The 27,780-nt window shown below is 26.9% G+C and overlaps 1 protein-coding gene across 2 annotated transcripts in view; it reads left to right on the plus strand.

The window, feature by feature from the left end:
* The window catches only part of LOC111029566 (PDZ domain-containing protein 2-like), a 36,770-nt gene extending 10,621 nt beyond the window's left edge, over nt 1-26,149 (plus strand). Inside the window, exons 1-8 of one of the 2 annotated variants that reach the window (XM_022308607.1) lie at nt 1,730-1,826; nt 1,887-2,009; nt 12,875-13,040; nt 17,585-18,006; nt 18,317-18,744; nt 21,956-22,593; nt 23,843-23,975; nt 25,587-26,149. In XM_022308607.1, the coding sequence (XP_022164299.1) occupies nt 12,878-13,040; nt 17,585-18,006; nt 18,317-18,744; nt 21,956-22,593; nt 23,843-23,975; nt 25,587-25,647 (1,845 nt within the window). In that variant the 5' untranslated portion in view covers nt 1,730-1,826; nt 1,887-2,009; nt 12,875-12,877 and the 3' untranslated portion in view covers nt 25,648-26,149. Of the gene's footprint in view, nt 1-1,729; nt 1,827-1,886; nt 2,010-12,874; nt 13,041-17,584; nt 18,007-18,316; nt 18,745-21,955; nt 22,594-23,842; nt 23,976-25,586 lie in introns of those variants that run through there. The other variant, XM_022308606.1, reaches the window with a different exon arrangement.
* Nucleotides 26,150-27,780: the final 1,631 nt, after the last annotated feature.

Below are 27,780 nucleotides of genomic sequence, written 5' to 3' on the forward strand. Positions count from 1 at the left end.
TTATTATATGATAAACAATTTATATAATAACCTATAGTAATAAGTAAAACGTTCTACTAAGATTATTTCTTTAAAGAAAATAGATTAAATGACTATAATTATTTTAAAACCAAATTTGTCAAGTGATATTTTCTCCATATCGTTGTCTTTCTGAAAAAACTTATTTAAATAGTTAAAATATTTATATTTACAGCCCATAGAGTATAGACTACCTACTACAAAATTCGAATTGAAATTTTACATAGGGCTTATGACTCGTACACCATGGTGCCTACTAATATTTCTATATTGGGAAGTCTGAAGTATTGATTTATCCATAGGTACTAGTTAATCAATACAAGAATAGCAATATTATGATATAATAACGATGCTATATGTACAAATTGCAATGTTTATTTTTTTTTCAATACTCATTATGTTAGAAGAGTTCTAAGTTCTAATTCTTTAGTTAAAATATTGAATTATATTTTATTTTATTAGGTATCATGTATAATATGCTATGCTCCCGTTGTATACCTATTTAGAGGATGATCCGTTTAAGTTGTTGACACTCATTATTTAAAAAAATTTCAAAATATTTTTGTTACATTTATGATGTATCTAATTTCAAAATAATATTTCTGAAAAAATTATATTTTTTACTGTTTTTTATCGTTATAATTTTTTAAATTTTATTACTTTTTTGAAAAACACCATACATTTTAAATTTCATATTATGAAGCACAATATTATTCTGTGTATTTCAATCTATAAATATCAAATTTCTGACTAGTAGTTCATTAGTTCATAAGCATTACTGTGTAGATGAGCAGTGGATTTGTACATGGAGGTACTCCGTATAATATGTTGTCTACTACTGATCATAAAAACTGTAAATGCATGTAAAGTTATAAGTTATAATTAATTAACTACCTGTCCAAAATTTGAGCTTTTTGTATTTATATTTATTTATTTTTATATATTTATATTTAAATACTTCAAGTAATATTTTGTTTCGGAATAATAAATTAAAAATGTATTTTGTCATTAAAAAAAGTAAGAAAAATAAAAAATAATAACCATAAAGAATAGTAAAAATATTGTCGTTTTCAGATATTATGTTCTCTTGAAATTACATTTAATAATATAAAAGTTAAAATATTTCGAAATAATGAGTGTAGACACTTCAATGGATCACCTGGTATATATTATATGTCAAATGTGCTACGATTAATAATTGTGAAAAATATATTACTATTTATTATTTATACTAAATACTTTTAAATATGTTGATTGTTGGTATGTTGTACTTGAATTACTATAATATACTTTATAGTTCATCGTTATATTTGTACATTTGTATACATTACAAAAAAAGTATACATACTTAATAATTCACTAACAATAAAATAATTTTAATTAATAGTTTCCCTAGTGTATGGTTACATAGTTATAATATAAGAATATAATTAGGTATACGGAGCAAAAACATCATAATATACGATTTAACATTAATATTTTTGTAAAAATATATAATATAATGCATTTATTAAAAATATTAGATGCATTATTATTTATTATTTATATGTAGGTATTTATCATAGTAAATACCAATATACATATTATAATAGTAGACAAATAAAGATCCAATAATTGTTATCCGATCACAATGTCGTGTCATTGACTGGTGGATTAACTAAGTACCCCTTCCTTTTGAATCTACGTTACCCACCTAGTGAATATTGTGGAACACTGCTAGAATTCTAGACTAACTACCACGAGTTCAAATCAGACATTTAGTCGGTTGTCGGTACTCGGTTCGGTGACGGCGTGGTTACAGTCTTGAAGTGCGTGTGTAATTTTTATTTGTTTATCAATTATCATTTAAAATAATGAACTTTTTGCAGCTACCCAATTGATTTGTTTCGGTTTTTAATATGGTTTATGTCAACAGAAATATTGATTTTATTTTTATAAGAACATATTATACTGTTGGAGAAATTTTTTTTGTTGAAAACTATTGATCACAGGTACGTAAATTTCATTATTTGAAATAATTTTAAGACTGTACACCTCACAAGTTTAACTTAGTACCTAGCATCTTTTTAAAATGTTGCTTTATAAATTGGAGATCAAATTTGGGCTATGGTTTGCTATAATACTTACTTATTCATATTAAACAAATAAATAAGAAAATAAAAACTGTAATAAAAAATATTTTCTAAATTAAATTGATTGCATTCGAGTTCCAACTATTACAACAGTTTGTTAATTTTAAAATCATTATTTTTTTCTATCTAATATGGAAAATAATTTATGTAATTTATTATTAAAAATTAAAATTTGTACTGTTATATACTACCTAATAATTAGGAAAATTAGGTATATAATATATGCTACAGACGTATGGTACATTTAGGTTCCAGCGCATATACTAGTTACTTACCTAATATATTTATTTTTAATATAAATAATATATTATTATAATAGTTTTTTACCCAATGCATAATTATCACATTTATTGATATTAATTTGATAGTATAGGACACATTGGCATAATATGTATAATACTGATATGTTACTGTTATTATTGTTTAGAATCTAAACTTTCGATGTATAAATGTAGTTATGAAATATATTTGAAATAATATTTTAATTTATCATGTTAAGTAGAAAAATATGGTATGAAAAATTGTATGTTATTTTAATTTATGTTTCTTTACATACTTAATTATGAAGAAATATTTTAACTATTTATATTAATCGATTCATATGGTAAATTATTGTTTCAAACGTTACTAAAATTATTAAAATAATAAGAATTACAGTCAGTATTTGAACTTATAATAAATTATAAACTCTACGTAATAATAAGTAATATAACATATTTTATTATATTTCTAAATTCGTGTTGGAATCATTAAATTATAAACCAAACAAAAATGTATGCTGTATTCAGCTGTATTTTTAGAACTTATTTCAATATACAATATACAAATAAAATAGTTGCATAATATCTAGATACTTGGATTCATAAATATTTGAAAATATAGGTACCAAGTTTTTTTTTTTAAAATTTATTTCGTTTTTATTTAAATGTTTAATTGTATTAACAAATATGTTCGGTATTTCTATATGGCCATCATTTTTGTAATTTTGTCTAGAACTGTATTTACGAAATAACCTTAAAAGTATTAAAAACGGTATGGAATTATATTATTTCACACGAATTATGTAAATTACTTTTAAAAATATACACACTTAATTGTGTAAGTTTTAAAGGTTGTAACTTTTAGCTGCATAGTCAATTCCCGGAAGACAGGCTTCTTTTTCACGTTTTTAAAAATAACAGCAGTAATTGTTTTTTAATAACCCTACACAATCTATGGCCATGAGTGATTCACCTGTCTAGTGATGGTATCATATTGTTATTTTGTCGAATTATTTCCTAGGTCAAACATTATAATTTGTTTTTATTTTATTTGTTATTATAAAGGTATCACTGTTCACTATTCACTGTTCAGTAGACAGGATATTAATGAACTATTTTATTACAAATTCCATTCTACTATTTTTGGAACTAGAATAAACAGATAGCTTTTGTTTTAATCGAACTCATCAAATGCATGCATTAGCATGAATATGAAAAGTTAGATCTATTATAATATTAGCTAGGAAAATATTACTTATTTGTACATCATTAATCGTAACACAATAAAAACATTTTCAATAAATGAAAATAGATTATTCGTTTTTATCATAATAAATTTCACAATAAAATGTACAAATATAAAACCTTCGACCTTCGGATAAAAACGTGCTTAACTTGTATAAAATCGATTATATGTATTTTTATGTCATCATTAAATGAAATTTTCTTCTCTGACTGTGTATCACTATCAATATATTTTCCTCGTTGTATAATAACATGTTTACATGTGTTTGAGACTTTATGTTAACAAGTGTTATAACTTATAAGTTATAAATTATATATATGTACCTATATACATATACATCTTTCAACGTATCGGTGTTAATGTGGTATATTGTCATTAGTTATTACTTATTAGTTAATAGTTATCACTCATTATTCACTGCGTATACTCAATGCTCTTATAAAGTGTATTGTAGTAAAAGCATATTATAAATGTGCATGTAGGATATCTTGTATCTAATTATGTAATATGTTGGTAGGTTGTTGGTATAAAAAATTAACTCAAAAGAAATTCAAGTGCCAAGATGGTTTTTTTAGAAGTTAGACTTTTTAGTAAACAAAGTAGTTTGACATCCTTGATGCAACGATCGCAAACAATATGTTACTACATACTATGTTGCTAAGTAACAACAGTCGAAACAAACCATATAGGCTGCATATCTACTACTCGTTTTACATCGTGTATTTGGTGATCTATGAGAATTTACAACAGGGGAATATAAGGGAGGGAAAAAGTGATTGGGAAATGTAAACACGAGGAATAACTAATTATTTCAAATTTGTACTAAGTATTGATTATTGGAATATTATATATATTTGACACGAAAAATAGGTAGCTATCAGGTATTCATGTATGTACTTATTATCTAGGTACTTGAGGTGTGTGACATATTAATATTGTATCTTAAAAAATAATTTCCAGACATCATAATATTTCTTAAATTATTTACTATCCATATCATTTTCACAATTTTTGTCATATGTTCAAGTAGCATCTTTTTAAATTTGTCAGATGTTTCTGTTACCCCCTGGCAGATGTATAGGAAAGATTTAGTAAATTGTTCTGTTTAATGTTTATATATAACCAATAGCTAACAACTATATATAATTTTATATATAATATTCTGTACCTACTGTACCAGTAAGTTCGGGAACCCCTATAATTTTAATGAGGCCCATAATATTAGTATATAAGTTTTAAAAAAAATACCGATAGCATTATATTAATCTTCATTGCATGCTATCCATGTTATCAATTAATCATAAGCAGTATTTATGATTTTCTGGTGGTCGTCGGTATAGAGTTTCAATTGTCTCCCTATACCTAAGGCTAAAGTCAACACCAAAATCAACAATGAACAGCGTATTTGAATCGATAATTTTTGTCAGGGATGGATAAAATATTCTTATTGGTACGCGTGCTGTAATTTTTTTAAAAGATAAATACATAATCATACATAATGATATTCATATATCATAATATATTGTATTACTTGCGAAAACATTAATAAATTAATATCATAGTGGTTAACATTGTAATAATTTACACTTTTCAGAAGTTTGGTGTAACATAATATACTTTTTATATTTTTCTAATAATTTTTAAATTACGAATCAACAATTCTGAAATATTTTGAACTATTATAGCATGTAACTAAAATAATGAATATTTTATTTTAAATAGTTTATTTTTTTCAGAAAAATGAATGTATAATATATAGTATATTATTTTATGGAATAAAAATTTAAAAAATAAATTCAACTATATAAAATATATTTTAACTAATATTATACTTTCTAATTTTATTACATCATTATTGTCTTAAATTATAATCTGTTATATTATAAATAAAATGAATAAATGAAACATAAATTATTGTTTTATCATTAAGTAAACAAGAGTATATGACAACATAAACTATCACAAAATATATCGTATGAAATAACGAGCGTCAATACTCAATTTCATCTTTAGACAAATAGCACCCATGTGTGATGTAATGGTGTAGGTCATCACTACGTCATAACGGGTTTCTCGCATGAGATGAAAGGACGAAAATCGATTTCCAAGTCTCACGTCATAACATTGTTAAATTGATGTAGGCGCTTGTGTAAAAAATACTATGAATTCGATTTTAACAACCAATTTAGAGTATGTACGAAACTAATCCAGAATCTTGTTTAAAATTAGTTCAGCATGTATAAAAAGTACCTAATCAATACTTAAACTTCTAAAGTGTTATCTCAATAGTTGATACAGTAGTAATAGAGTATTAGCAGATTAAATATATTATTAATAAAATAAGTTATAAATGTATTTGGAAGAGACACTTATTCTAAGGTCGCGGCGTTTGTCTGTTCTGTTTTAAGTATTTCCATTGTTGACTTAAATGATTTAGTTAGGTACCTATCGCTTTATATTCAAGGATGATAAAAGTACTTAAACACCTAGTTAAACCTAATAAAATGTATTTCATTCACTAATTTTTATGAATTTATGAATTTAATAATTTTTTTTTCTTATATCATCTGTGAAAAGTACAACACATGAATTTTTCAATTTTCAATGGCTAAAAAAAATATTAAATATTCTGTAATTGTAATTTAATTGTTACAATTGCTTGTATAGTTGTAGCCTTATATTGCCATATTGTATTATAATATTTAAATGTAAAATTTCAACTTTAAGTCTAAAAAAATTATGGAATGTATTAGGTACTAATGTTCTATTCTGGGAAAATTTTTGAACAACAAACACTCATTATCCCAGAAAATATTATCGTTTTATAAAATATACCATTTACAATTTACATAATTTGGAGTTTAATAGAAAACTTAGTTAAGTATTAAAGTATTTGAGTGGAAGTATACAGGAATAATATCCAAAATGTTGGTCTACTACTTCGGCAATCCACTCATTTAAGCTTTTAACAGTTATAAGTTTAAGTTATAAAAATTGAATTCTTGTTAGAAATTACACCAAAAAATAAACTGCTTCAGAATGTGAGATTAAAGGCGTATTTTGTCATTCAAAAAAGTAAAGACTGATATTTTAATAGTAAAAAAGTGAATAATATAAGTTTTTCAAAAATATTGTTTTTATTGACTTTGGATTATATGAACAAACGTGTTATCGACTTACTGATGTTTAATCACTCTGTATAGTGACACCCAACAAATATTTTTTAACGATTTTACAGTTAATTTGAAATCTATAAGAATATGAATGTTTTAATTAAATATAATTATTTATAGGTATACAATATAATGTGTAAATTTGTATATAGAACTATATAAAATAAGATATACTACCTATCTATTTGTTTTGAAAAAAATACTTCTTTTAAAATCAGTCACCTAGTTTTTAGTATCTAAAGGGATTCGTTTTTTAAGACTGATTCAACAATATAATTTATTTGTGATTTGCAAAAAAGTCCACTTAACAGTTGTATTACAATTATTAATCGTTCAAATTGATAACCTACACATTATTAGATGGCTCTTGTTACATTTGAAAATTGTTTTTGATAAAAATGCAAATTTTAGTTTTCACCCAATTTATTCATATTGTAGGATTGTACGTATTAGTATTCACTAATTTTACATGACTTTTGTATAACCAATTAAATGAATAATTTTCAAATAGGTATTGAAGTACTTTCAATTTATTAGAGCTAGGTATATTTAAAATCTTGTTCTGCCTACACTTTGAAAAAATCGAGTTTTCGGATTGACTCGTGGAATGCTGGAGTTATTACAATAACCAAAATAATAATTTTCTACTAATTTACTTATACTTTTTAGTTTTAATTATAACCATTTTCATTTACAATTAGTATGAAACTATCATAATATAACACGTATTACTAAATATTTGTATTTTGTTGTTATAACAATTATTATATTCACATTTTATTGAAAACCATTGTTGCTTAGTACTCATATAGTTAGATACCTATCACTTATACGAAATAATAAATTAGGTGCTTATCGACAGAAACCTTTAATGTGCAGGTATTTATTATAAAATATCTATTATTAATGCTAAATTAACTGTGCATCTGTGAGTGTGAATATGTCAAAGATTCAGAAATATATGACGTATGTCTTGTATGATGATAATTTTAATTTGTAAATGCTCACGAAGTAAATAATGATAGATACTTAATATACCTAGGTAGTAAGATCACGTACAGAATTATACATCTGCGATAGTACGGCGTACCTTTTGATTAGGGCATGCGAATCGTCTTTTGTTTATTTCCAATCGTTGAATATAAGTATTTAGTTTCTTTTTCATGTCACGAGAAATTGTAAAAATAACCTATTTGTATACAATATTGAATATAGTATATGTCATGTTTTATTGTATACACGTATTATTATTTGTAGAGTTCGAATGGTAATCCAAAATGTTTATTATAAAATCACAATACTATTATCACATGTATAAGTCGTGAACAGTCGTATTGTACATACCACTTATAGATCATTTTTATCTTTGTAATTTTTAATTACCTCATAATACGTAGTTGAAAAGATGACATGCTTAGGCACAATTTAAGTAATATCATAGGATCAATAGTAGTCAAATATTACATCATTAAAACATGTTTGTATAAGTATGTTAAGTTTATAGTTTAGATAGAAATTAATAAGATTTATACATATCGGCTGAAGAAAAAAAGCTTATTATATGTTTTAAGTATGTATTGGAAATTTTGTATTAACGTAAGCAAACTATTATATCCGTATACAATTAACTTAATAATTTGACAAATTCATACTGTCTAATATTTCATATTTCTTTAGCTTATTTAATTTAATTTTCTTTGCAAATGTATATGCAGTACTTAAAAGTATAAGTTGTTTACACAATAATGAAAAAAAAATTTCATCAAAAGGTAATATGCTTTGGTAGTTATTTTCGGAATTAACAATTTAAAAAAATAAAAATTGAACTATTATTTGTACAAAATATATAATGTGTTATATTTTTATATACATTTCACCTCTTTATATATAGGTGTATATGCGTGTCCGTTATATTATTGTAAATTATAATATTGTGTAACAGGCATTATGTTCTGGTCGATATCACACTACCACAACTCACAAGCCAGTTGTTAACCATAGATACACCTGTCCTGCACACCCTATGATGTTTTTTCTGTACATAACCGTTAGTGGTTGCTTTCATGTATACAATTATTGTTCACTGTTCAGTTGCATAAAATGTAGAATACAATAACAAAAAAAAATTTAACGGTCTGGAATTTAAAAAAAAACAAAGGTTTTTAATTAAAAGGTGTATGTTATGGTTTATACGAGAATTAAACGAATTGATTTTTTTTATACAATTTTCTCTTTATTATAATTTCTACTTTTTTTTTATTTCTTAGGCTAAATGAAAGCGATCTTTGGTACAGTGACGATAGTTGAGCCAAAATCTAAATCGGCCGTGAAATAAATTGCGGAAACGTGAAAAGCGATTTCTAGTAATCAAGCGTTTCTTCACTGGGCCAAAGGTCAAAATTGTTAACATTATTATACAGTGCAGTTGATTTCTTAAAAACAACTACCTACCGATTTCCTTATACATACCGACACACATTATTTTTTAATTATACTTTTTGTTCGGTTTTTTGGCTTCTATAACCTTTTTGCTAAGAATATTATACAACTATATTATGTAGGTACTTGCGTCCTATATACTACTTGCTACATACGTCACACAACTAAATATACCTGTATATTACACATATAATATTAATGTTCACATAAAGTGGTTGAGCCCATTGCGTGTACCTACATTTTTTTCACATGGCTCGTATAAATGTATCTAACAAAAACGAATAACAGTGAAAAAGGACCAAGACTTTCAAAGATATCTGCCTACCAAAGTAGAGATTTCATCATTGTGTCAAGTAATCTAAATATATTATTTGTATAGACAAATACATGCATGTGCAACAAATGTCTTTTAGTTTTATTACTTGTCAACAACTGTAATAAATTTAAATCGCCCACTGGTTATTTTTTTTTGAATCTAGCTAGGCAATAAGAAATACAATTAAAAGAAATTTGCACATATGAATGTATTTGTATACCAAAGTTATTAACTAAAGAAAGAGCAGATTTGTCCGTTATGTTGGTATCTTTACTTAATACTTTGGCAGACTTTTTGGGGAACGGGCCTGGGACTTAGCCTTTTTTTCGAGGTTGGGTCACTTAATGTTACTTCATGCATTTATAACTATCCTCTCTAAAGTAGCACTAATTTTGAAAATATTGAAATTTTAAGATTTTTCCCTTTACATTCTCTGTAAGATGTGACAAATGTCACGTTTCTACTTATAATTTTGATAGAATCAATGAGTGAGTAAGTCGGTCAGAGTCAGTCAGTAATACAAATTCAAACTTTGAAAATCTCTCCTTTTGAAGAAGCTAAATATTAAGAATTATTTTTTTACAATGACTCGACATGAAGTTCAATCTATGTTTCAAATTTTGAAAGTCCATCTTAAGTGGAATCAGAGATATGATAAAATGAAAACCCGGCTGAAGCCGTTTGTGTAAACATGCACTGGCATTACTGAAACTTAGCCTTACGCTCAGATAATATTATATATTTATATTGTATTATGAAGTTTATAAATAGGAGGATTGTTTTATAACTTTTGTATGTATATTTTCAATTTCTTGAGATGATTGTGATTAATCTTAGCACAGAATAAATCAAATAAATTGATCTATATAAAAATATTTTAATGTATTTTATTAATAGGCGCCTACCCTAAATTTTGATATGATATTTTTACTTTACAGTTAAAGATCTTTTTTTTAGTTACTGTACACGTATATATCTACAGTCTCATTGTTTTTTCGCAATATTAAACAAGCAAACAGTTCCAATTTTCTTATTTTATTGATTTTAAGCTTTAATGTATATTATAGACATTATTATACATTAAAGAAAATAATAATGATATCTTTAAAAATTCCAATTAAATGTTGTCAAAATATTCATATTAACTTACATTAAATCATTTATATTTTACTATAGGTGTAACAGAAAGACTTGACAAATGAAACAAATTTTGTTCCAATCAATTTTTTTTTTTTATACAGTTAATAGACTCTTGTGTTACAAGTACGGTATACAATATTTATTTTTGTTTGTTTTTAATATTAAAAATAAAAAGTAATACATTGTATAATAAAAATTAGTTAGACATTTAAAATGGAAAATTTGTTAATCTAATTTTAGAAAAAGTTTTTGTTAAATACGTTTATTTAAGTCAAGTAGTTTTTTTTACAATTTTGCAGGCTTCAACAAAAATAAATACAATGTTTGGGTACATCATATTTTTAAAAATAATACCACGTTTAGGTACCAATACGTGTAGGTATGTACACATTTTTCAAAATCTTCAGTAGTGTCCACATTCATGATTCGTACTGTTCAGTTTAGAAAAATGGACCAAACTGAGATACTGAGTGAATGAATGTATAAAGAAACTGTACAGTTATAAATTATATTGATGCAGGTGTAATACAGATTATAGTCGATGACAGTACGCGTAGGTGTATTACGTATATATTCTTCGCGTGTACTGCGATAATAATCATATAATAATCAAAATATTATAATTTAGCGTTTTTTAAAATTTTTTATTTATAGAACCCTTTTAGATGTGCACTTTCTCCGTGGAACCCCAATTTTTTTTTAGCTTTTTTATATCGATCTTTTAACAATAAGTTATTACACTTCGACAATCAGAACCACTACTTTGTTTCAATACTTTAAATGCGTCATTTTATGTTCGGATTATTTACAATAAAAGTTATAATAATGTGTTAAAATTTAAAATTTAAAATTTTGAAAAAAAACCACAAGTTTCGAGAAACCCTGAAGTGACCTCCACGGAACACAGTTTAAGAAACTCTTTTAGAGATGAAGTATCGAGCTTCGTTACAATTAAGTTGACTATTAAGTATAGTAATAGTCGCTATTATATAGAACTATAGAGTATAAACCATAGATCACGCATGACTCATATAATAATATTATGTGTACCCAGACGTGGTCTGGTACTCTGGTAATGTTTACCCGAACGTTATCTGATTTAAGAGCCAAAATTATAAAATAGCTTTTATTCTAAGTGCCCAAACGTTTTTTCTGTTTGTAGGCCTTTGTTGGCCTTTAGGTTAGTGTGCCCAAACGTTCATTGTCCAAAATAATACAGCCAACAGGAGGAGGGGGCCTGGCCGATTGGTTCTCTCCGTGACTACGCTACTGCTATGTACTATGTAGTATGTGAATATAATTGTATTAAGATGAACGACTATTATTATTTTCGAAGGAATACTATATTTGTCGATTATTTCAATATTTTTGTACATGCATGGTGTCAAAAAAGGAGTTACCTACAATCTGCATACCATATTATGAATTATCTTTAAAATTATTCATATTCATTAACTTATACGTACCAAAGTATCTATAGTGTTGACATTTTGAGTTCCGTGGATTAGTTAAAGTATTTTATTGAAAATAACTTAATATATTATAGTTAATAACGATTATATTATAGATACTTTTGAAATGTGGCATTTTCGCAAATAATTGATCATCAGTTTTTTTAATTCTATTGATTATTATATTCTATGTTAATATATTTAATCTTATATAGTCGTAATTATGAATTCTATAGACCGCGGTTTCAAATATTTAATATATATATATTTATTAAACTGCACTGTAAAGGAATTAAGCAACATGCGTTTGTATTATACAGTATACACCCACTATATACACAATTATGTTGCACATGAAGAGTAAACGAATTACCATTTGTTCAAATAACGCACCATTTTCATGAACATTTTAGGCCTTTAGTGAGTATAAATGAACGTGGATTCACGTTTACGATTACGCAGACAAAACCTGTTATTACTAAGTACGCATGAAAAAAGTAAATCGACAATAATAATAGTTCAGTTGCACTGTGGTTTTACGTGAATAATTGAATTTTGAATCCGAATTGTATTGATGGGCTGTTTGCTTAAAATAATAATATTCATTTATACATTTATATACTGCGCTTAATTAAGGACATTTTTGTTTTTCGTTTTAATAAATTCGTAGTAAATAAAAATATAATGTTTTTGTTTTAGTTAATGGTAAAATCGAGGAGCATGAAGTGGTTTCAGAAAAACACGGAAGATGCAGCACCACGGTTGCTTAGTCTCTCGCCGATTCGAAACTACGATTCGGGTGATCCTGATTATTCGGCTGAGAGATATTACAACTTACCACCAGGACCTAGGAGGTCTAGATTAGGTACATATTATATACTATACATATATTATATTTATTTGTACCTATACATTTATTAGTATGTTATGTACCTAGTTAGCTGTTAATTTACTGTCGTGATTTGTATATATGCACGGTGTAGGTACATAGGCCGAAATTGATTGATATTATTGGGGGCTACTATTTTTCAAAATAATCTAAATAGTAAGGGGCTTTTCCCCTTCATAATAGCTGTTGGACTTTTGGAGAAGGCTAAGTCCTTCTAAGACTCCCCCCTCCCCCGATTTCCGCCTATGACGTTTTACCTATCTAATTACCTAAATCTATTAGGTACATGTTTGTTATAACATAACAGAATTGTTTCAATACGTATAGAAATAGGTATAATGTACCTAAGAATGTTATATAAATTACTATAACATAACATCTTGATTCATGGGCCATAGCCGTTAATAATATTTTGATGTGATTTTAAAAATATTTCATTTCACAAATAGCTAATAACTCATGAGTCGTGGATATAACATAAAATAAACAATACATTATTATTCAATTATTGTAGGATGTTATATTCTATTAATACTTGAATTAATATTTTAAAATACGTTTGTAATTCATGATACTTCATCGTTTCAAATAGATCTATGCATTTTATAGATATATTATAATATATAATCTAGTTATATATATTTGTAAATTTAATACCACACATGCAGTACAATCCTGACCGAATAAATAAACGAGTAGAATATTACGATGAACACGTCGGAATCAACTATACTCGTATTATTATATTCTGGGCAGAATTTTGGATTTTGATTATCTGATAGTCGAAACCGATAACACGTACACAAAAACAACATTTTCAATATCTTTCATCGTGGTTATTAGACGGCATTTAATCTTATAAGTTTCTTCTCAAATTGCACTTTTTCTTCAGATCTTGCTATCAATCATTTGAAGGAACAACTTAGTAGTGTATGATAATTTAGTTTTATACAATACAAGCATTAATTTCTATATCCACCTATTCCTAGTTCACAATCATAAATATTTGGACTTTAACATATTTTGAGTAATAAATGAATTTTTAAGGTTAGTAGCTACAAATAGTTTTATCATTTATTATGAGTAGGTATACTTAATTTATATATATGTATAATATAACCCCGAACGTTCGTGAGAATCAGGTCATATATTTCGACATCCATATACACGAGCGGAGAAGCGCCTACGTCAGTACACAGAGATTTCAACAGCAGTGCTTATGATTTAATATATTATATACACGATATACCTGCATACACATAAAGATTGATATCCAAAAAAATATGGCTATAATATAATAAAGCTATTGTTTAATAACTTATGAGCCAATACTCAATACTCAATGGTAGACCTCTAAAAGAACATACGATTGAAAGTCAATATATTCTAAATTATATTGCATACTGATATACCATATGGACTTTTGATAATTTATTGATAACGATAATTATTTACCATACTTCATACGATTAAGAAATATTTGACATCAGAATTTTATAGTTATGTAACATTTTTTTCCTTTACAACTCAAAGGGGATGATGCCATTTATCACGTAAACATATTAATAAATATATTAATGTGTTTTTAATGTTTTTTTTACCATTTTAATTAAGGCTTCGACAACAAAAATTATTCGCCTATACTAAAAGAGTTTTATTTATAGTTGTCTAATATTTTATATCTCAGATAGCAAGCAGCCGGACGTCCCGACCCGTCGGTGATAATAATATGATTAAGTGTAGGTATGCGATTCACATACCCATCGTAGAGATAACAATATCGAATACTATGTTACAATATAATATTTTTTTTTTTAATATTATGTATAATATTATTTTAATCAACAAGTTTCGAATTGTTTTATTTTTTTATTCAAACAATTTGATTCAGAATAATTAAATACAATTTACAATTTAAATCGGTTCTTGATATTTTTTTTATGTCATTCATGTTACAACCGAAATATTTAGCTTGAATAATAGGTAACTATAATTGATTATTGATATTGATAATTGAATTTATTGATAAAAACAAATATTTTAGATAACATCTAGCTAACTATTGGTTTTATACTGATTTGTGTTTTTTTTTTGTATTTATTAGGTATAACCTATATATTTTATTGATTTATGAGATAATTAACTTTAAGTAATCTAATAAAATAAATGTATTACCTATTAATGATAAAAAAAATTAAAATATTCATGATTGTATAAGTAGGTATTATAATTATAGTTTAGGTAATTTTAGTACAGCTATATTATTTTTTTCTTTTTTACGGAATTAAAAACAAGAACCTCTTGATAACAATACTTAGATTTAATTATTAGAACGAATTTCCTTTTTGTACAGAATATTAACTGAAACATTTTCTATTCTAAAAAGTATTCTTGATGTGTAATAATCTGAAGCATAAAACAAAGTACGAACAACTAATAACTATATAAGGTTAGCTTACTAGTTAGTAAACTAAGCCACTAGTTTTTAAAAGGCTTCTTTTCTACATTGTACAAAAGTAAAACATAAATAGTGCTTTTTGTATGCTGGAAACATTTTTTTGTGTTCCACAATATTTAAATTTTGGTTACGGTATTAAGTGATACAATGAGGTAAACTTATTAACATAGTTGATGACACTCGGTAAGAATAAAAATATATTTCCTTTAGATTATTTCCATTCTTGAGTTTTAAATAATTACATTTTCTGTTAACTCAAAATTCTTGTAAATATGAATTTTTGTTCATAACTTTTGAAATTTGAATCGCATACTGACCACTCAAATTAAATTCCAAAGAATTCTATACATTTTTTAGTTCTTATAGGGACTCGTATTACATTTGATTTTTAAAGTGTCGATGGAAATAAGCGATGAAAATATATAGCTTTATACGATTTTGATTTTGTTTTAAATAATTCATTCCTAATTTAAATGTTTTAATATTATTAAAATAATAAAATGTCACAATTATTAGTATTATTATTATGCATGCCGCACTTGCATGACGTCACGCCCATTAGGGGAATGTAGTATTCGGCATCCGATTGGAATGCGGGTTTCGATCAAACCAAGTTTTTATTTCACTATTTTGACCTCAAATGACCAGCGATGGAAGAATTCTGCATACGTTTAACCTAGGTCAGGTTAATTTTTTTTTCTTACCCAACTATATTTCAAGAAATGGATCATATACTTATGTCATACTTCAAATAATTAATCATTTGTACAATATCAATGCATCTATTCGTACCTCGTGGTGCAGTTAGATTATATATTTTCAGAATAATGTTCATGTTTTTATATACGTATATATTTTACTATATTTATACATTTGTACTTGCTTGATTTTGAATAAAAAGAGTTTTTGTACAAAGAGTTCAAGACACATAAAATAATAAATTATGTAGTCAATTGAATTAATGTTTTATTTATCCCACATGAACATGTTAAGTGAGGTATATTATATTTTTGAAAAATAAATAATAATAATAGAAAACAATTACAATCTATACAATGGATAATAATTAAATACTAATGAAGACACTAAGATAGAAAGCTTAAAAGGCTAGAGTTTAAAATTTTTTTAAAATCTTAAAATGAATTGCTAAATAAAAAAATGACGTTATTTGGATTAAACAAATTTTTCATGTTGGATATCACATTTAAATAGGGTTTGTTAAACAACTTTCTATAAACTTATTCTATACATGATTATACATTATTAAAGTACAGCAGATCCAACGATTATTTTATTATTATTATTATTATTTTCATATAAAAATCAATTCAGAAATTAAAATTTCTCCGGATTTATTTCATACACCTATAATATCATTAGTGGCTTTTATCCAAGTTTAAATTATAAATTGCGAATAAACTATTCATAAATAATTAAAAATTTAGGTTCTTTGTAATTAAGTTAAATGCCAACAATTTTTATTTTTATGTCAATTTATTGTGTTAAATTTAAACATCATAGTATTTCAAGGATAAAAGTTTTCATAATAGAAACTCTAAAAATCAACATTTTAATTTGTGAAATCGTGGTATATTAAGTACTGAAAGTCGGTTCACGAAAACATCTATTTATCGTATACTATTATTATTTGATACATAATGAATACATCTTAAATATTAGCAATTATATCCACTATTCGTTTTTTTTTCAATAAAAATACATTTTTTACTATTTTAGGTTCTATATTACTCTGATTATTATCATGATTTACCAAGGTGTACCTAAAAAAAAAAATGAAAAACTTTTGGAAATCTGAAGATTTATTTTAACATTTTAAAATACTATTACTGATTACGAACAAATGTGTGGTACTAAAAATAATATTATGTTTTATTATTGAAACATGGGAAAAAGAAACAATTTAAAAAAAACTATATAGGTGTTAACTTTTAAGTAAATTTAATTATATTAGTGAATTAATTTAAAAGTAGTAGTAGTTTTATGAAATTCCAAAAATGATGATTTATACTAATTTATATTTGTATATTTTTTTTTTTTGTAGACGCCTCTCCATTAAGATTAGAGAGGTCCGAGTATAATCAAGACATAAATTGTTACAATGTCCGAAACCGAACAATTGTGATGCAAAGTGCACGTAACAAGCAAACCAAAGAAAAACGAAATCCTCTGTTAGACCAAGTGAAACATACAGGTCTTACACATTTCAAACCTAATACAACGAATAAAAACTATCAAGAGGACAATATTTGCACAGTTGGCGTTCGTCGTGATGACGTCGATGTTGCTGATGATGAGGATGATGATAATTCAACAATATCTGGTAGATTGAAGGCTATTTCAGAAAGATATTTAAAATCATCTACTCATAGATTTTTAGCCAAATTTTATAAGAACTCTTCTAGCAAAACCAATAAATCAACCGAGACCGAAGAATCGAGTTCAGGTGAAAACAAAATAAATAAGGTTAGTAATAATAATATTGATCATTCATTTTAATATGGCTCCATAATATGTAATAAATAATAATACAATATGTCATTTGATCATAGTTCAATTAAATTTAAAATGATAAAATTAATTTGTATACTTATTGTACAATTAGTGTATATATGGAGTAAAACGTATACTTAAATTTACCAGTTATATAGTTAAGTATAGCAATGTATTTCGTATTTTTGATGTAACTTATAATCCACGTATAATTTTGTATTGCACTTTAGAATGTCAATTGTTTAAAATACTTTTTACGCTTGAATTTACTAATTTTATGCAGGTCAAGTTAAGAAGTTTTTCTTACGGTGCGTTACCCGGCTTGGACGAATTTCGGAAGAGAATAGCAGAAACGGCGGCAGAAAAAACGACCTGTACACCGGAAGACGATGACAGTGGCATACTACTAAATGATCCACCGATCGATACTGTCAATGGAAACACAGAAAATGGTACACAAGATTACTGTTTTAGGAGCGCTTCTCAGTATGGCATAAAGCGACATTATGCATTTAGTTTACTGCCTGATAACAATAATCAATCATCGAACACTCTACAACCGAGAGCCAATAAAAATAAGGAATACAGAGTGGTCCAATTGAATAGGGATAATCCAGAACAGGTTCTAGGTGTTCGGATTAAAGAAATACGGTCGGAGAACAGTTTCGGCTATGTGGTCGTCAATATTGTGTCAGGAGGAGTGGCTGATCGGTAAATATACATATAAACAGAAATATATTATTATTTTGTGAATTACAGCTGCCCAATAGCCCTATCATATTATTATTGTGGTTTATTATTTGTGTATTTGGTCAAGATGAAAAAATAATTATATGATTAAAAAAAAATCATTACCGGAAGTTATCATACAGCGTGTGATTAAAAATATGTGTCAATTTAAATGTGTATAGGATAAAAATAAATAAATATTTTTTGGTGAGGTTTATTATTGTTGTTAATTGAGAACAAAAGTTAGGTATGTAACGATTGAATATTATAATTATTTTTATTACGATGTCTTGAAAAAAAAAATAATAATTTGAAAAATATTTAAACTAAACAACATTATATTATACGTAATATATATTTTATAGTAGGTCAGTATTACTTGAATATATCAATGATATATTTTTTATGAGTAGACGTATATATAATAGTTAATGCTATCACTCGTTACCTTTATAAGTAGTTGGATTAAAATTAACAGTTTATTATGTTATATATGTGGACCTATCAACTTTCTCTTTGTGTAAAATCAATATAATAACGTTAGGTACCTACATTTTAAAGTTAAAATTGTTGTCAGAATTTTTTTATAAAAAGTTAGACAGGTGGTAGTGGTAAATCACTGCCATGGTTATTTGTATGTGATACAATTATCACATGAACGTATTATTTTGAAAATTATTGAAAGACTTACCTATAACTCAATAATAAATAATAATATTTGTTTCTTATTTTATTAACCTTATAATTCTGAATGATGAAAATAATGTAGGTACCCATACTTAAGTTTAGGAGTATCTACTTGAAATAATTGATAACATTAAATATATCATAATTTGAAGATTATTTTTATTCTTGGAAATTTATTTCTATAAGATTACTTACATTTACATTCGTTAAAATTTTTATAATATTTAACATATTTAAATAAATTATATAATGTAGTTATGATAATACATGAGTGGTAATTTTATTTAGCACTGTGTGCCAGATAATAAACAGAATTTTACCTTTCTATATGTATATACATAACTATGTACTCATTCCCATTTTTCAATAATTTTGTATTAAAAACATTTCTAGAACATTAAATAAAATTTTTAGATTGCTACTTAAAACGAGTTTATTTATGTAAATTAACAATGAAAGTGGATGAATATATTCAATTTATAAAGAAAGAAATTTCCCATAAGCTTTATGCAATTTTTATTCTCACAGATTTGATCTAGTTTGCTTTAAAATGATTAGACCTAGTATTTATTTATTTTTATACTTTTTTATTTGATGGAAATTATTAATGCATGCTTACTGCTTAGTTAATTTGCATAATTTAATTAGAGTATAGCTTTTCAGTTCTGGTTTCATTTTATCAAAATGCATTCGAACCAAGTTGGTGATAAAAGTGATTGAACAAATTTCATTTTAAATCTCAGGATTTGTTTTTAAATGTCGGTTACAAATGTATAAAATTGTGTGTACTTTTTGATTTATATTATATTTATCTATAGAGTTTTTTTTAATACCTATATTAAATTGATCATTAACAATAACTGATGGTTAAAATTAAATTTGAGAGCTAATTTTTTTTTTTACCGATTACATTTTCCATGCAACATGTTATTTAATAACAGATTTGGCATTATTATCACCGATAAAGCATTATTGTGTGATGTATAATAATAGATGTTCCACTGTACAATTTCCAAATTCAAGAACATTTTACTCCTGAGAATTTATATGTAAAATATAAGGTTATACATATATTTATTGAAATTTCGGTCGAGGACACCTATTATAGTCTGTAGGAATGTTATTAAAAATGGATTACACAATATTATTAATCTAGATACAAAAATGGTTACTATAGTCAAATCACAAAGCTAGAATTGAAAACATACCCAGATAATTTGGTGGCATAATATAATAGTTATGGCCAGGTGACATTTCACTTAAATAAAACATCGTTTTAATGAAGTTGCACACACGTACATCATGTATTGACTTTCGTACTGTTATCGCCCTAGGTACGACCAGTTTTCAACGTGTATACGTTATGAGTTTATGACTTATGATATAATATTAATATAATTTATTTTAAAACATATAATATTACATTATTACCCATATATAATTGCATAATATATTATACGTGAAGTCATCCAAATTTTGCAACGTTTGTGAAATTCATATCATAGGTTCTTAATACGTGATTCCCAATCAGTTTCTCAACGAAATATTTAGAAGATCTCGTAGTTTGTTTATACCTCATTATTTAATATTTATTAGAATTGTTTATTTACGAATAGATTGCGGTTTCATATAGTGTGATTATGATACATAAGTGATTTGAACGTAACGTCTCTCAATATTTCACGATCAACGGCTCAGGCGGGAGTTCCCGGACTTGTTAAGAGGATGTAACACTGCCATTTGTTGTCCGTCTTACAAGTCCGTAACATAACAAATTTACGCTCAGCAGATCACTTGTAGCTTCGTTTTAGTTTAAAAATTATAGTGAATCCACCTATTATGAAACTTGATGGTAAGAACATAATCTGTGTTTGTATGCTGGTTTTTTATGAAAGTTCAATTTTTAAGTGAGTCATGAGCATTTTATTTTGCTGTATATTATATACTCATAACTTGCTAAAAAATTTAACTATCGTAAAACACCAACATACAAACACAGATAATGTTTTAACCATCAAGTTTCACAATAGGTCGATCCACTCTAATTTTTAAACCACAACGAAGCTACACGCGATTTGCTGAACGCAAATTTGCTATGTTACTCTGCACTTGTAAGACGGACAACAAATGGCAGTGTTACATCCTCTTAATGGTGTTTCACAATCGAGCACATAAGCCGTAAGTGGTGACTTGAAGGTTTATAGTTTTTATTTATAAATACTGCTGTTAATATAGATGTGGGTAGGCAAGACAGGATCATCGGACGTCAGTAGAAGAATAATTGTCATACATTATTTTTAAAGTTTTCTTCAGTAGACATATTACTCTATAATATAGATATAACACGTGTACTGACTATACACAAAAAAACACCCTGTACCTTTACCTTGTATCTCGAAAGCTATAAATTAAAACACTTTTGGGAACTAACCTCACCGTTCTAGATAATATTATTTGTAATGCAGTAAATTATTATTTTAACCAATCATAATTTTGCTTTGCCCAGGACCAGCAGTCTGGAAGTGGGCGACCAGATAGTGAATGTCAATGGTCGCCGCCTGGCCGGATTGGATGCGGCCGATGCCAACCGATTACTTAATGACGGATGCAGCGTGGTACACCTTCTGGTTACAAGACGTGACCCGGAGGACCAGACCACGGACTCCACCACCGACCGACCGCGGGCGAGGTTGCCCGAGACATCCGTGGACTACGACCACAGCAGTGGAAGCTGCGGGGCGCCGCCCGTCCAAAAGTACAACAAGAACGGACAAACATTAGTGTACATAACGCCACCTCCACGCCCACGATTAGCCAACAAGAGCAATACCAACGTGTCCACTGTGTACCTTAAGGGCGACGGCAGTGGCGGCTTCAGTGGTGACAGTTACGGTGGTGACGGTGTGGATGGTGGTGGCGGGGAGTTCGCTGGCACGGATTGCACGACGTTTTGCACGTTGCCGCGGCGGCCGAGGTCGACGGTGTGCACGTTCCACACGTTTGTGCTCGAAAAGGGTCCGGGCAAAAAAGGTTTGGGATTCACAATTGTCGGCGGCAAAGATTCGCCGAAAGGAGCCATGGGCATATTCATCAAAAGCATTTTGGACAGTGGTCAGGCTGCGGAGGACGGAAGATTAAAACCTGGTAAATATATGAGCTAGGATTTTGCAGTACCAAATCTCTAATAAAAATACTTAAAATATGCAAAGCAAAATAACCTAAATAAGGCACTAAAAATATACTAAAATTATTTGAAAAAAAATCAATTTTAAGACGTACTTATTTTGTATTATTCTTTGAATTTAATATTTGTTATTACTTGTTATGCATGGCAGTATATGCGTTATAGTGTAGTTCAGAAGATTCTTAAAAACAAAATGTGTAGTGAATGAGTATACATATTACGTTGTATTTAAAAATACAAGAAACCAATTGTAGACCTAAATTAAAAAAGTTTGATAGAATTTTATGAATTTATAGCAGATACCTATAGTTTTGTGTATCGTATTAGGGTATTGAACCAATAGAAAAAACAAATGTTTACAAAATCTGATCTCAATAGGTCTCAATTATATAACTCTATAAGATAAATTGATATTCTCTTCTGGCACACCACTTTTAAAGGGAACAAATGCATTATAGTTAGGTACTAACGAATTAAGCCATTTTTATACACTTTATAACTATAATATTGTAGCTTTCTAAGTATAAGTAAACTTTTTAAATAGTAAATAAATATTTTTTCTACAAACGTGTTTTAAGTTCTTACTTCTAGTATATATAATCAATCTTACGAATTCCTATATTTCTGATGAGCAAGGTATCTTTTTACAAAAAAAAAAATTGGAATATTATTCAACGATCTATTCATAATATTTATCTCGATATAAATTTATCGTTTAGTATATTAATTAAAATGTTCTGATAAATAATAAGTGTCAAATAATTATTATAACAGTGCTACATAATTTGTTTAATTTGCATAATTGTATTAAGTCAAAAAGTCTCCAACACCGCATACCGTATACGTCATATTTTATGTGGTATCCAAATAATATTACGAATAAGTGAAAATTATACACGCCTTCAATTAAACAACATTTGCCTTTACAGATATATTTTTACTTGAAATAGTCTAGAATTATGGATTTTAAAAATCATCTACCAAAAAAAGAGAATATAGCTTTAATTTATAGCTATCAATTTCAGACATTTTAGCCAAATGTGAAATTAGTGACGCACCCCGCGCGTCACCAGTGATGTGTAATTCAACCAACGGTTATCTATACGTTTCTGAATACGTAACCCGTATAATTATTTACTACCTACTGTTTTGCTTTGTTGTCTCAATCTACTTTTATTTAAATATGTAATTACTTATTTATTATTGCAGGAGATGAAATACTAGCAGTTAATGGAAATGTTTGTCACGACTTGACTCATTCAGAAGCTATATCACTATTTAAGTCGTTTAAAAGCGGTTCTATTGCTCTACATATTTGTCGTAGATCTAAAGCATCAAATAGGTAAATAATGTGCATATAAATAATATTTAAATAGTTTATTTTTAAGCTACAAATTTTCTTTTTATGTCAATTTTTAAATAACACTCAAAATCGTTCAAATAATTTAAGTTTTTACTAGGATAAGATAATAGAATAAATTATAATATTGTCTTTTAAAATGCAATATATCTTAATATCATATTATTATTATACAAATATAGGCTATAGCTCAATAGTTGTGTCAATAAAATGTTTAATCTATTATATACTATAACTAATATAATACTTCTAAAAGTTAAAACAACATAATATGAATATATTTTCACTAAAATGTATTTTTATTTTTTAATTACATATATTTCGTATTTTGAGGTTTCAATAACAAGATTATTAAAATAGCCAGCCTGAAAAAATATTTAAATATCTCTTGTAAGTTTTATTTATGAATTGGACTTCACTAGGAACAAGTGGCGAATCCAGGGGGGGGGGTAATAGGGTTACCACTCTTTATAACGATACTAACATACCTACTACCCAAAAGAATGGTGATATTAAAATGTATGTTATTAAATATGAATAGTATCTGTTGATGTTGAATACATTTTAAGTACCCCCTTTCCCCTGATAAATTTCTGGATTTCACCCTGCTAGGAACTTGTTTATTCTAACATTGTTGATCTTCTTTCGTCATTGATTATTGTCTCTAGTATATCCTTATATGAGATATTTTTAAGCCACTGTGTGCTGTGTTTAAGTATATTCAAACTTAATGGTACTTTGAACCTTATAGTTTTTTTGAAATTGTATATAGGTCCCAGATCATTGTTGGTTAAATTAATCCCGAATTTGCCACAAAGCCATACATTTTGTAATCTCCGATTGTGTCATTAACTATAGTCATTAACAAAGTTATCTACTATACTCACAATTTTACGTACTAAAATTGCTAACACAATAATATATATTAGTAATAACGATGATATGTATGAAAAAGAAAGACATATTTATGTAAGGACTTACATAAAATGATGCAAGTTAATAATTATTTCCCAAGTAATTTTGTGTAAAGGAGGACTTTCCAGTTTGACATCACTTTAAGTTAGTTCAAAAATTAAAAATGTTTTTAATGTTGTGATGTAATAAATACCATAAAAAACTATATGGGTATTAATTTTACATAATAATATTATATTATATCGATATATATGAAAAAAAGACATATTTATATAATGACTTGCATAGGTAATATTATGCAAGTTTATAATTATTCGCCAAGGAAGTTTGTGTAAAGGTGGATTTACCACTTTTACGTCAGTTTAAGTTAATTCAAAACTTAAAAATATGTTTAGTGTATATAGTGATGTAATAAATACCGTAAAAATAAAAATTATTCCTAAATGTAAGTTATAATAATATTCTGAGTATCTTATAAACTGGTTCTTGTTCCTTATTTATAGACACTTTAAAAATGAACAGTTTACATTTGTTGTTCCAAAAATATTTTTATTTAGGCTGCAGTAATGTTATTATTATTATAGCTTATAAGTCATAGCATAGAAAGCCATCGTGTTTTACGCTCTTGATTTTTTATTTTTATTATTTTTTAATTGTATGATGACTTGTTTTTTTAAGAACTACCAAAGCCAAGTCATGTACGAATCTATTGAACGATGACAACGCAGGATCGGATTAAGAGCAGTGATGTTTTTCTTTATTTTTTTATGGTTCCAATCGTTACAGTCTAGTCCAAGGCGTCAATTAGAAATTATGTTATTTTTATGGTTAACTTACGACCTCACAAAATATGTAAAATATAGATTTACATCGCGCCATAATGATATATAAATACCATTTCTTACGTCTCATCTTATAATTGAGTAGCCATAATTTTTGTATACCTATATGTTTATAATACTTATGAAAATCGATATTAATTCGGTTATTTAGTTCCTATAATTATCCAGACGTTTGCGAATGTCTAGAAAATGTCTACAGTAGTTTTTCAGTCTTACTAAAGATTAAACATACCTATTTGTTTTATATTATCAGATAAAATTCAACTACATAACTATTGTATCTTTTGATAAGTACCTACTAAATACTAATGATAGTTATAATATACTAGAAATTCTAGATAAAAATATAAAATGTTGTTTTTGTTCTATTGTTGAATTAAAGATTTGTATTAATACTAACTAGATTATATTATGTTTGTAAACGCCTCTACTATAAAAAAATTAAACCATTTTCTATAATACATTATACTACCCTGATTTTTTACAAGTCCTATAGGGGATCCTTTCTCGTATACATTATATCCTTTAATCTTGTTTGTATGAATTACACGTAATGTTGTGAAATGTATTATAATTTATTACTAATCCATGCCTATACTCTAGATACATTCGATAAACATACCTAATACGATGATATGATAATCATTTTGAATAATGATAGGTTCTACTAAGTATCATAAATTCATAATAAACTATTCGTCGTTCGATTATAATAAAGCAGTAGGCATGCTATTGAATGTTGATGGATTGGTTGAGCATCGCTATTTGTTTATTAGCGCGATAAATGAAACACTTTTCAACACGCAGCTGCTAGTGTTCAGTCATAATGTGTTGTGTCAGTGTGTCACGATACCAAGAAAATTTCGAAATGTAATACCTAGTAAACAGTCATAATTATTGATAACTGATTATAACTAGTTTTGTCTTTTTAACAACATTTTGACCATTTAAAGTTTGACTTACGATGGACCAAATCTTCTTTTACAATTCTATGATTTATTATTTATAGAAATTAAATTTAAAGACTACCATTATGTGCCCAGATTTTGTGTTTAATTTTGTATAAGACTATAAACACATTTTTATTACTCCGTTTTCCCATTTACGAAAAATACAGTTCATTGGATATACAGAATATATACAATAATTGGATAATATACCACCTTGTACCTGCAATTGAAACTTTAAACATTATGAAGACGGAGCATTTTACTTTCCGTTTTGGGAAGGAAAAATATGATCGCCGGATATTTAAATTCTAACATTGCGTATTGGGTTTGTCTGGTTTTTGTGTTGAAATAATCACTTTGTATATAAACCATTAAATATTATAATTTATAGTTATTACAATGTTTACATGGATAATGTATGCGGGGGGACATTGTAGTGACGCAGTCATTTCAGATAGAAATGTTTATGAAATGGTATTGTTCTAATGCGAAGTATGTAGATTTAGCCCGCATTTCCGTTAAAAGTAATCGACTCAATTGTGTTTTCAAATATTCAGTCATTATATACGTCAATATTAATACTGTATAATAATGCGTAGCCCGTGGGTGGTAAAAGTACTATGTAAATGCTGTTCTACAAGCTGTATTGTAACAATTTCTACCAATTCTGAGTCGAATAGATTACTCCAGTTATTGGAGTCCAGTTTAGGATTTCGATTGTTGATCTTTATGATACAGCTATGAATGGGCCATGTTCTCCCTTAGAAATTTTTAAAAGTAGGTAGAACAAGAGTTTCATATTTTGAAAGTAAAAATGTTGGTTCAGCAGTGTCCGTATTAAAAAAAAAATGTTGGACACCCCTCCCGACATATTACACATATACGAATTTTATTCAACATTTCAACCTTTGTGACAAACAGAAAACCACCCATTGTTAGGGAATTTAAAGTTTATAGAATCTATTTGTACAACTTTACAAATTCGTTTTGAGTATGATTTTTTTTGTTTGAATGATAAATTATTGCTTATAGAATACACTTTGGTGGGCATATGCAGAGTTTCTAATCGGTGGTTAGTGG

Source organism: Myzus persicae, unplaced genomic scaffold (genome assembly GCF_001856785.1).
Source record: "Myzus persicae strain clone G006 unplaced genomic scaffold, MPER_G0061.0, whole genome shotgun sequence".
Taxonomy (NCBI): Eukaryota; Metazoa; Arthropoda; class Insecta; order Hemiptera; family Aphididae; genus Myzus; species Myzus persicae.